We start from the raw sequence: 12,893 nt of genomic DNA on the forward strand, positions 1-12,893 counted from the left end.
ACAAAAACTACTGCTATATCTATCTCCTGTATTTAACAATCACCTGTACGAACTATTAATATTGAATAGATTCAAATAGGTAAAAAGAAATAAAATAAGACTTGCTCACAATCAATTTAATTATACCACCAACGACCGGTTTCGCATACTACAATATGCTATGCATCGTCAGGTCTAACGGTATCTGGTAAATTAAATGCTGAAATTACAAAAAAACCACATTATTGTGTTGTCTTATAAAGAGAACAATTATAGCAATCATGCCAATATTATATGTCTATGTTATAGACTATGTCTATGTATAAGTAAATTGATTGTAAGTCTTATTTTGTACGCAGATGATGTAGTACTAATAGCCGACACGTGGAATGCACTGAATACGATGATTTAGGAGCTACACATAGAATCCCTAAAAAAAGAACTGAAAATGAATTTCAGCAAAAAAAAACTTACTGTACTTACATATGGAGCTCAAACCTGGACATTAACTAAAATAAACATTGATAAGATCAGAAAAACTCAGAGAGCTATGGAACGACAGATGCTGGGTATCTCACTTAAAGACATAATGAACGTCTTACGGATGACCGATGGAATAAAGAAATCGGGAATTGGCCGCCATATGAAGCCAAAAGATCACGAGGAAGACCGCAAATGCGATGGAGCGACGATATTAAAAGAACTGCAGAGCCAATGTGGAAACGTCTTACAAACAACAGATATGAATGGCGAGAATTAGGAGAGGCCTATATTCGGTAATCCGAATAGAGAAAAGGGCATAAAAAAGTCTTATTTTATTTCTTTTTACTTAATTGAAATGGACTCACACAGGCAACACATATGATTTCATGATTTTAATATATTCAATCTACACATAGAAGAAAACCTTATAAAGAAGCTGACAGGATTTAGAGCCGGAAGGCAATGTACAAGCCAAATACTTAATCTTACCAAGTACATTGAGGACGGATAACAAAAGCTATTAAAGACTGGAGTCTTGTTTATTGATCTAACGGCTGGGTATAATACTAACCATCGAATATCCTGAACAAACTGAGGCAGCAGAAGAGGAAGAAGAATAAGTTGTTTTAACTGTAACTGTAAGATTTTTGAGCCATGTAGTTTGTATGTGAAATAAATAAATAAACACCACTATTTAAGTTAATATTTCTATTATTTTTGTAGCTATGGTAGCGAAGACCCTATGATCCAAAAATATCCAATATATGGTATTTGCTGCACAACTGTCGAAGTAGATTTGTTGACAGGCAATCACGAAATACTGCAAGTAGATATTATTGAGGATCTAGGAGAGAGTATGAGCCCGTTAGTAGACATAGGCCAAATTGAAGGAGCATTTGTAATGGGTATGTTTAGTAATTTGGACTTTTAATTCACGTCTACATATTATGAGCTCAATTTTATTTTAAAGGTATCGGCTACTTCACAACCGAAGAACTTATTTTTGATAAAGATGGTCAACTCTTGACTAACAGAACTTGGACATACAAACCACCTGGTGCCAAAGACATTCCTCAGAAATTTAATGTAAAGTTTGCTGAAAATAGTCCCAATCCAGTGGGAGTTCTCAAGTCTAAAGGTAAAAGATTTCAATATGTGTTAATAAAAGATTTTTTGATTTAGGAAAATACCTTATGCGTACTGATTTTAGTTTAATAATAAACTCGATGTGGATATATGTATGTTTGAAACATTGATACATAGTAGGTAAAATCATTTATTAATAATTATAAGTTATTTATAGATTTGCAGTTACTAAGTTGAGAACCATCATGGCTGAGATGGTTTCGAACTTTCCACAGCAGTCGTAATTTATGATTGAGTTCAAGACACACTCTTGAAAGAAACGTTTTAAAATTTCGTTTATCAAAAAAATAATACAATATGAAGTACCTAAATAGATTCTAAAGGATCACTGTAAAATCAGTTTTGATGTTTTTATGTTATTGAATATAGAAAAATTTAATACCAATAGTATCAATTTTGCAGAAATAAAATAATTAGATGGCTTAAATACCTTGCAAAAGTATTTAAAACACAGTCAACTCAGTCTAAATAGCTAATACAAAGAAAAGGATTTAGCAGTATATAATCACTTAACCCTTGAACCTTAAGTCTAAACTTGAAAAACGCGATTTCATTGGTTGTAGTTACTATCATGCGATGTGCCGTGCGAATTCTTCATTTGTTTGTATTATTTTTATGGTAGTCAGAGATGTCATAGAAAATGTTGAACATTGTGTATATCTAGGTCATGTCATCAAACTAGGAAAAACAAAATAAGGAGCTGAAATTAAAAGAAGCATCTAGCATACATCTTGAAAAACACCTCAATTCCTGTAAACTTAAAGAAAAAGGTGTATAACACACGCATTACTACCAGTTTCTACCTACGGCTTGGAGACAGTAGTCCTTACCAAAAAATCTGCTAAAAAATTAGAAACAACGCAAAGAGCAATGGAACGAATCATGCTTGGAGTATCACTGAGAGACAAGATTAGAAACACCGAGATAAGACGTAGAACGAAGATTAGGGATATTGTGAAAGAAATTACAAAAATGAAATGGCGCTGGGCAGATCACGTAGTCCGATATAATGACAACAAGTGAACACGGAGAATTCTGGAATGGAGACCAAGGACGACAACAAGAAGCATGGGAAGACCTCAAAAGAGATGGGTAGATGACATAAGAGCAGTGGCAGGCAAACAGTGGATTAGATTGGCGCAAGACAGAGAAAGATGAAAGCAATTGGGAGAGACTTACATTCAGGAGTGGATGTCTATTAGTGTTTCCTTTAAAGTGTATTTTTTATTGTTGAATTTCATTTCAGACATTGTTCACAGTGGCGGAAAATAAAAGGTTTGGCTGATGCCGAATTGTTAGAACTTATAGAAAATCATGATTTTAATGATTTTGTGCCTCCATAAGATAATGCAGAAGGTACTGATGTTGAATCAGATGTCGATGATGAGCTAAATATTTCTAACACTGGAATATATTTACAAACAAATCGAGAAGAAGAGGCAAATAATAAAGACCCTAAATTAATTTTTGATGACCAATCTAACGAACGACAAATTCAGGAACCTAATGAACATCACGATCAAGAGCTATAACTACATGGAACCTGAATGTACAGAAAGAAAATAAAGTAAATTGGAAAAAAACCACAGAAATTCCTCAATATACAGAAGCTGCCTTTATTTGAGAAGAAGTTTATTTTAGAGAATGTACACTTTATATACTTTTGTTAAGCTTTTAGATAAAAGCATAGAAAATAAAATATAACTTATCAGATTAACCTTTATGTCACCCAAAAGGAAAAACAACTAAATATGTCCAAGGAAGAACCCTTAACATTTATTGGAATAAACTTTTTAATGAGATACCATATAGTTCCTGGAGGCCGAAATTATTGGTCAAGTCAAAAAGATCTATCTGTTTCATTTGTTGCAGAAAATATGCCAAGGAAAAGGTTTCAGACCATTTTAAGATTTTTCATGTAAACGACAACTTGCTAATACCAAATAAGAATACCGATCGGTTATAAAAAAATAAACCTTTGCTGGTTTGTCTAAATTCTCAATTTAATAATTATTGTGGTGGACAGAAAATGTGTATCAAATCTAAAAAGGTGTCAATTGTAAAATTTAAGGGCCGATCATCTTTTAAACAATATGATCCAGTAAAACCTATAAAAATGGGTATATAATATCTGGTGTTACTGACGCAAATGGCTTTGCAAAAAAATTTCAAGTATATCAAGGCAAAAACAAAAACATTCAAGAGAAATACTCCAAATATAATTTAGGTGAACGAGTTGTTTTATCTTTGACAGAAGCAGACTGGGGAAAAAATAAAAAAAAATTTTTTGATAACTTTTACACCACTATAAAACTATTTTAGAAACTGAAAGCTGAAACTACTTTAGCCTTTGGTACGATCCGAGCTAATAGAAAGAATCTTCCTAAAAACCTGTTAGAAGATAAAAAAACTTGCTAGAGGTGACTTTGACTACCGTATTTTTTTTTAATAAAAGATTATAACGTATCTATGGGCGGTGTAGACCACCACGACCAACTTATTCAATGTTACGGTTTGGACAGAAGATCTAATAAATGGTGGCATCGACTTCTTTGGGCATGCCTAGAAATGAACTTTGTAAATAGTTTCGTTATAGCTAAAAATGTATTAGAGCCACCTCCAAAAAATTTGTAGGATTTTCGTAGAGACCTTACTAGTGTCCTCTGTTTTGCATCCTCTCACAGAACAAACAATACTCCAAGGAAAAAAACGAAGGCATAATTTTAGCGCTTCTGTGGAAATAAGATTGTCTAATAGAGGAAATTCTATTGGCCAAAATCTATCTAATGGCCAAAATTCGTTAATCAAAGGGGAATATGTAAAGTTTGTAGTATGAACAAAATCCAATCTAAACCGATGCCAATGTGCTTTTTATGTTAAGTTTTTTTATGTATTAATCAAAATAAGAACTGTTTCGTAGAATATAATGAGATAAATAATTGAAATATATAGTTACTATATTATGCCTTAATATTTTTTTCCACTCTGAATTTATCCCAACGGTACTAACAACACAACATCCATTATGAAAATTAAACTGTTTAAAATCTATTAAAAAATGTTTATAGGATCTTCTATTCATTAAAAAAGTATTATCTCTATAATCCCAATATCTGGGTTACTGGTACTTCTTCTGAGACTTAAAAAGTTAATTAATATACCTTCACTTCAAATGTTTTTTTCATGGTAATCCTGCTAAATTTTAATCGCTAAGTATATTGTTTTGTATGCTTTATAAAGATTTATAAAGACTAATATTATTTTTATTTACTTTTTAGCTGTAGCTGAACCGCCCATGTGTTTAACAGTATCCGTCATGCTTGCGCTTCGGAATGCACTAGCCTCTGCTAGACAGGATTCTGACGCAAGTAAAGCATTGTTGGTACCCGTTGGTGAGTATTACATCTCTAAAAGTTAATGTAATCTCTCAAATTCAAAATTAAATCAAAATTCGATAATGGATATAGATGAAACTTCAAGAGAAGATGATTAAAAATATTAGTCCACTTATATTTTTCAATTCTCGTGAACACAATATTGAAATTTTACAAAAAAATAAAAAATAAGTAACATAATGAATGAGCTCTTACATGTTTAATTTTCGCGAGCGGTCTGTTATAAAATATTTCTGCTACAGCGAACTGGTTAATTATACATTTTCTATTTCTTTATGATAGTTATTCCAGGATTCTAAAACTCTTCCAGTTCGTACAAGTATAGTGGATAGGTACCATATATTTTTGAAGTACCTGGTTGTTTCCAAAAAAAAACTTGTTTTCCCCTACTATTTATTGCCTCGTTGTCATGCAAGATATGGTTTACTGTTTCAGGTTCCCTAATACAGAGGACATTACACCTACATTCTATGTAGGTCTTCCTCGACTGGCGCATATCTAGTGAGATTTCCTGTTGAACTGATTCCTGATTATTTTTTGCAGCACTTTAGCCCTATTATAACAAATATTCATCAGCTCTTTCATTACCGTGCAGTTTCCAATTACCTAGAACTTGTGACACCAGCATATCGAGTACTCGGCTATTAGTTTATGAGAGTAGATGTTTCCCAAGAGCTTGTAAAAGTCCCCATGACTGTTTGACTATATGTGCATATCTTGTTTAGCTTCAGTTCTAAAGTCCTCACATCAATTTCTCTGTTATAGTATAAAAGAAATGAAGAAAGAAAGAAAGAAAGTTTTAAAAATCTCAAAAAGCCTTGAATATGGGGATATATTCTTCTGGTGGAATTAAAATGTTTACATTTCCACAACTACTGAACATTCCTTTAGTTGACTCTTCTGGAGTAAATGGTCATTCGGTATCTATCTGTGCTGGCACTGTATCCCCCAATAACGTTGTGTATCACAATGCACGAAGTGCGAACGAGAGGACAAAACTCTGGAGTATGGCCTATGTGAATGTATGGATTATCGTTAATACGAGAGTACGCGTTTGGCGAGTCCTGACGCATACCTGCCTACATAAGGAAGATGTCTCCTGATGACTTGTCCACCTTAGTACAAATGGTAGGATGGACAATGAGCTAAGGACGACAGCTCCCTAGGAGGACGCACAATGGGGCAATTGTGGCCTAAGTGCTGTGGATTAAAACTAGCTCTCCCTACTCTACAGATATAGAACGTTGTGTATATCACACGGCTCCTCAGCATACACTCTATCCATCTGCGTCCATACCTGTTAGGATATACCTTTCGTCCATACCTTTTAGACAAATTGCCCTTGCGATTGCTTTATAGGCATTGTCGAATGCTGCTTCTATATTAAGAAATGCATCCACCATCACCTTTTAATTTTCCAGAACGTACTTTACCCTCTGGATGGGATAGTGCAGTGTCGTTTGCTTCAAATCCAGCTCTATACGCATACTGTGCATGGGGCACTTAGTTATTTTATTAGGACCGACTACAAGTCTGCTCATATACCTTTCATATCCCTCACCACAGTCAATTTCATGTTTGGTATATTCGTTGGTATTACATTACTATTTAACAGTATGCTCGTTAGAGTTTCTAGTCTTTTTGGCCACCCGTTGTTGGTACTCTTTAGAAGTCTATTTTAACCCTCAGGATTAACCAGTTCCGTCGCTCTGGTTTTGTGTGAATTTTCTTTGGATCACGTTTTATCAGCTATTTTTACGTCTTTCTTGATCTTTTGCTGAGCTTGCTTTTGCAGATAGGCGTTTTTAATTGATTCAGAGTTTGTTCCTATCGAGAACATTATCTGACTTATTATTTGGGACTTAGATAGGTCAGTGAACGAAGTTACCTCTCTGATCGTTCTTGTCAGATTTTTGTTTTTAAACTCATACTTTGACTTGTTTTAAGAGTTGTCCCTTTCTCTTCTGAGGCATCTCTTTTATTTTTTATTACGTTTTTCATTTTTATTAACTCGAGTTGAGACGAAATTTAACTAATGACAGTTGGAAAGAGTCACGAGTCACGAGTCTCAAGAAAAATCACAAATCAACAAAGGAAATATCAGACAATCTTCTCTAGAGGTATTAACCCTCCAATGAACAAGCAGACTGGCTTAAGCACCATCGTGTTACACCTCGATTGTGGCAATAGCTTCATGGTAAGGGTTTATGGAATAGGGATAGCTTTATGGTTAAAGTAAATAATATAATAGTATTTGAGTATTTAGATCTGTTTTTAAAATTTTACAATTTTTTATTGGGACAACTAGTTCGTACCGAAAATACATAAATAGAAGGAGATGTGAAGCTACTAATAAACATTTTTATCCATAGAAATTTTTAGATTTATTTACTTTTCGTTTATCTTTTAATTTTTTGTTTTATTTTTAGATGGACCACTAACAGTCGAGAAGGTGTTCCTTAATGCACTCAATGATTACAATCAATATGTTTTAAATTAATTAAAATGAAAATATAGTACTAAGCATAAATATTTATAATTTTTTTTAATATTAAGTAACATTGTTAGATAAATAAATCTGGTGAAGGATTTCTGGTGTACAACTTTTATTTTTCAGTTAGATTGCGTTAACACTTTTACAAGCTGTGACTAGGACTTTATGTATATGTAATAAGCCTAGTAGAAAGCCATTATTTATTAATTGATAAAAATATTTGGTAAAACTGAACCTTAGATATAGTTACTCAGTTTACAGGAGTAAACGGTTGCTAAAGAGGCCAAAATAGGGGCAGTTGCAAGCTTTTTTTCTCAAATGGAATCATTCAATATGTGACAGATAAATTACAGCTAAAGAAACTTATCAAAATTATAGCCATAATTAAAACAAGCTTTTTTTCGTAAAAAAATATACTTACTTCAAGGTTTTACACTGTGTTTACTGTGTTTACATAGTGTTTACTAACTAAAGCGACGTTGTCAACCGTTTGTTAAGTTTCTTAGATTTCAGGGAAAATTAAAATATTCAGAATCATTTACAGTTGTCAATTTTGCGCCTTTGGATCAATTTTATCCCATTTTACGGTACAGAAGATGAGATGATTGAGGAATTAATGGCAGACGCAAGTTCCGCCAGAATATTGACATTTATGCAGGTAAATAATCCATTGGTTGTTTAATAACAAATATTGGTCCAATTTAACTAATCATTTTTTAATTACTTGACTACAGTTTTGTATCGAGGACTTAAGGCGTTATACTGGTACTGGCTACAATGTACAACTACTTTTATACTTTAGCCTATACCCGGTTCACAATTTGTTGATAGCTCACTACAAGTTTAACCCTAATTAGAAAACTGAAATACAGAAAATTGAATTTGAATAGTTTTCTAATCGTAATTATATAAGGTAAGTAATAGTAGTTGTAATCGTAAGGTATTAAAGGGGAAAGGCGCCAAATGTCGCCTGGCAAAATTTCCAATGTGTTTTAAATGTATCCATTATTTTCGAATCCGGAGAAAACTAATAAATATTTTTGAAAAATTTAAACGCAGAATGAAAGATTACATTATTACTCAGGGCAGAAAGTCCCTGAAAACTTCTACAATGTTTATTTTAATATGTTATGTAACAGGGGTAAAAATAAAAGAGAAAATATACTTAGTATAATTTTTAATTAAAAATATTGCATGCAAAAGAAACTTTTTATTTATTCTAAAAAATATTTCATTCTGCCTTTAAATTTTTCAAAAATGCTTTTTAGTTTTCTCAGGATTTGAAAAAAAATGGATACATTTAAAACACATTGAACATTTTGACAGGCGACATTTTGCGCCTTTCCCCTTTAATACCTTACGATTACAACTACTATTACTTACCTTATATAATTACGATTAGAAAACTATTCAAATTCAAAATAAATAGGATCAACTTCGGAATCAGAGTCGTCTTGAGGGTTAATAATTAGGTTAATAATCTCTACGGTCGCATCAATTATGTTATCAAGATCCCACATTTTTTGTTCTTCTTCTATTACATGTCTTACTGTATCTTTCCAGTTTTGTTTTGTAATATGTTATAAAGACTCGTATAACAATTCACGTACAGCTTGTATTTTATATGACGTATTTTTTCTAGCCACATAACTTTTCATTTGTGCCCAAATGAGTTCAATTAAATTTATTTCGCAGTGGTAGGGTGGAAGTCTAAAGACTGTGATGTTTCGCCTTTCCGCCATTTTGTCAACTACGTATTTCTTGAACTTAGATTTGTGTTGCCGGGCAATTTTTAAAAGTTCTGCTTTTACCATTTCATCTTCGTAAGGCAGATACTTATTCCGCAGCCAGTCAAGAATATCCTGTTTCTTCCACGCATTCGTTAGAAGTCTTTCTACTAGTCGTGAATGATAAGGTGCATTATCTAATACTATAATTGAATTTGGTGGTATGTGTTCAATCATTTGCTCAAAATACTCTTCGAAAACATCAGCTATCATCTCCTCGTGATAGTCTTTTGTGCTTTTGGAATGAAATTCCAACAAACCATGCTTAACAAATCCTTTTTCACTGCCAATGTGAGAAATTATGAAATTATTAATCTACTGCCTTTACCAGAAGGTGGGGAGATACCAGTAGACCAACCTTCCATAAAGGCTTGCCTGGAGCTTAATATATTTTTATCTGACCAAATTTTTTTTAGAGTATGACCTGAGTTTTACCCACGTTTCATCCTGATAGAAGATGGGCCTTTCTTCAGCCCGGAATTTTCGTATGAATCTTAGATAATTTCTTCTCCAACATCCTCTTCTCCTCCCGGTCAATCGAAAGTGATTTTCGGTCTGATTTTTCCCACCGGAAATTTAATTCTTTTAAAAGTTGGCACAATTTAGTTCGTCCGATATGAGGCAAATTCGGGTCGTCTCTAACTTCTTGTAAAATTTTGTTTAGATTTGGTATTTCTTTTTTGAAAAAAAATCCATGAATTTTCCTTCGAATACCATTTTTGTCAAATTCATAAATTTCAATAGGCTTTTTCCCTCTCTTTAAGTGTTCGTTTGTGTTTGGGTTAGCTATACCGTGTTTTTTTCTTTCTGATAGGAACCTATATAAAGTTGACTCTTCTCCTACGCCAGTCGAAGAAATATTCGAGACGCTAATTACTGCCGTAGACGCGGAAACACCGACGAGCCGTAAATTACATGCGATCAAAAACGTACTAAACAAAAAAATTGTTTTCGTTCGTAATAGCTTCACCCTTTCAAGTTAAGTTTCGAATATAATTATATTATTAAAAATCTGGGGAATTCCATCTTAATTATCTTGCAACGAATAGTACCTTCGGATATGAATTCCAGGTTTTCTAGTAAAGTGATTAAACGCGAAGATTAGTATTGAAATATCCAAAGAGATAAGGTATTCTTATTTACAAAATTGTTAATGGTTAAATTCTTATTTTTATTATTATAATATAATAACCAACATTAGTCGTGAAAATTATAATTGTTTTTTTGCTAAATATATTAGTATTAAAATATTATCAATATTATATATAACAGTATTAAAACATTATAATATTATTTAATGAATAAACACCTTAGGAACGCCTATGATTTACGACCGTTTTATGAGTTTGAGGCATATTTCGTGCTCTCAACAATTTGTGAACGAAGAATAGGTTTAATTTATTGTTTTGTTGGACTCTTACATATGCGTACTAGGGCATGGAAATTTATCTTACTAGGTAACTTATTGTCTGTTAGGAAGTGACTGGAAGGATGAAAAATGCGTACAATTAAAAATAGAGTCATTTTATTTACAATATCTACAAAATTGGTCATAAATACAACTAAAGGGTAAAACTAAATATTAGTCAGCTAAGGCATTCTCGATACTATCCATGGAAGTTTCCCCGACTTCTTAAAATGGTAGTAATCATAAGCTAGCTTGCCCAAAATAAAAATTATGAGGCTGGCCAGAACCGCATTCAGGAGATCCAGACCCTCTTGCAAAGAAAAATCGGACGAGACGATGCAAACGGAGCTCCTTGACAAATTTATAATCTGAAAAATATACAAATCAATCTCTATATATGTATATATTTATTTATTTGGTTATTTATATCAAGTATGTGGCAATATTATCAAATTTGAAAAACTGAAGAAAGTATCTTAAATAAAAAACGTAAATTTAGAAGAAAATAATATTTAATTCTAATTAATACAGGCGATCATAAATACGTTTCGGCATTGAGTTACTTATATATTGAATGTCAAGTTGATCCAATATCTAGCGTTGTACTAAGCTTATGTACCAATTTATTAGCACATGCTACTCTTGAGCGAATGCATCTTTTCAGTGTGTGTCTTTTTCAAATTAATTCAATTCCCGTTTGTGTTTGTTTATACCCAGCGTTTTGTTTATTCTAACTTTTGGAAGATAATTGCTCATTCTTACTTAAGTCGCTGTAAAAGACAGTCGGCTTAGGTCTGGATCCAAATTCATTCGTCGAATTTGTAAAGTTTTATGTTTTTGCCCCTTTTCATGGAAATCTTCGTCTTACGTTATGGAAAGTGATTTGAGTGGCAGTTGATTTTTAAGAGGCAGAGTCCAAAGTTTTGTGTTCAGTGCCGGCTTCAGCCTCAAATGGTCGGTCCAACTCGCAGTGTGAGATGCAGTCCTTTTGTTCGTATGTTCGTGTCCAGAGAGTTCAACTCCAGTTTCCAACCTCAGGAACTTAAAGTTATAAAGTGAAATCCAGGTAACTTTTTGTGTATGAATTTTAAAGTAAGGTAGACATTTAAAAAAAAAACAATAATTGCTTTCATACAGGATAAAAATTGTAATATTTAAAGTTGTAAATTTTATGGTTTAACTATAGCTGTCATTTTAATTGTTGTTTTAAATTTAATGTTAACTTATGACAGCTCCTTTTATTATTTTTGATGTTAGTTTGTTTTGTTTTGGGACATATGTAAGTCTTTTTTATATTTTATTTTGGTAAACCCATGTAATTTGTGTCATTATTTTTATAACTGTTTGTGGTAAGACACAATAAATGTTAAATTTTTTTGAAGTTATACTTCTATACGCGCGCTCCACGTTGGAAATTTGTATGGGAGTGAATCTGTAAAATCATTACATATGTAAGATAATGAGTAAGAGAGAGACAGAAGATATGTTTTCTCTCTCTCTTCCTCTCTCGAATACAAAAATATTCCTTTTGTATATATAATTTAATATTATATATATATATATATATATATATATATATATATATATATATATATATATATTTAATATATATATATATATATATATATTTTATAAAGATATATATACATATAATATTATACATATAATAAAATATTTATTAATATTATTATTTATGTGATATGTTTTGTATTATTTATTAAATGTTCATAATTATATTAGTCTTTTGTATTTCAAAATAATAATCTCAATAAATCACTGTATGATCCAGAACTGTCAATTTTGAAATATATTTGCGTCATGTCTTCGGTAGTATAGTAGTCAGTATCCCCGCCTGTCACGCGGGAGACCGGGGTTCGATTCCCAGTCGGGGAGGACTTTTTTATTAATATTATTACATTATTGTCATTTTTAAATACTTATGGATATTGCATTTTAATTTGTATTGTATTATTATATGGAATTATGTTGCACTGTATTGTAGTGTATTTTTTTTATGTATATTATTCTCATTTTTAAATACTTATGAATATTGCAGTTTAATTTGTATTGTACTATTATATTAGTAACAAAATAAACAATGAATTTTACTGCAGAGTATGTGTAAAAAAATTTTTGCATTCAACTCCTTTCATACATATATGAAAATAAAAATATACATTTTCATCAAAATATTGATTCAA

At 32.0% G+C, this 12,893-nt stretch overlaps 2 protein-coding genes across 5 annotated transcripts in view; one reads left to right on the forward strand and one right to left on the reverse strand.

Moving 5' to 3' along the window:
* LOC140439052 (xanthine dehydrogenase-like) overlaps positions 1-7,594 on the forward strand; it is a 40,594-nt gene extending 33,000 nt beyond the window's left edge. For both annotated transcript variants that reach the window (XM_072528693.1, XM_072528694.1), the window contains exons 18-21: positions 1,186-1,367; positions 1,433-1,600; positions 4,887-5,000; positions 7,433-7,594. In XM_072528693.1, coding sequence (XP_072384794.1) covers positions 1,186-1,367; positions 1,433-1,600; positions 4,887-5,000; positions 7,433-7,503 — 535 coding nt within the window. In that variant the 3' untranslated portion in view covers positions 7,504-7,594. The remainder of the gene's footprint in view (positions 1-1,185; positions 1,368-1,432; positions 1,601-4,886; positions 5,001-7,432) is intronic.
* A 3,197-nt stretch (positions 7,595-10,791) lies between these two features.
* The window catches only part of swi2 (Protein singed wings 2), a 74,218-nt gene continuing 72,116 nt past the window's right edge, over positions 10,792-12,893 (reverse strand). For all 3 annotated transcript variants that reach the window (XM_072528696.1, XM_072528697.1, XM_072528695.1), the window contains exon 9: positions 10,792-11,060. In XM_072528696.1, the coding sequence (XP_072384797.1) occupies positions 10,875-11,060 (186 nt within the window). In that variant the 3' untranslated portion in view covers positions 10,792-10,874. The remainder of the gene's footprint in view (positions 11,061-12,893) is intronic.

This window comes from Diabrotica undecimpunctata, chromosome 4, assembly GCF_040954645.1.
Source record: "Diabrotica undecimpunctata isolate CICGRU chromosome 4, icDiaUnde3, whole genome shotgun sequence".
NCBI lineage: Eukaryota > Metazoa > Arthropoda > Insecta > Coleoptera > Chrysomelidae > Diabrotica > Diabrotica undecimpunctata.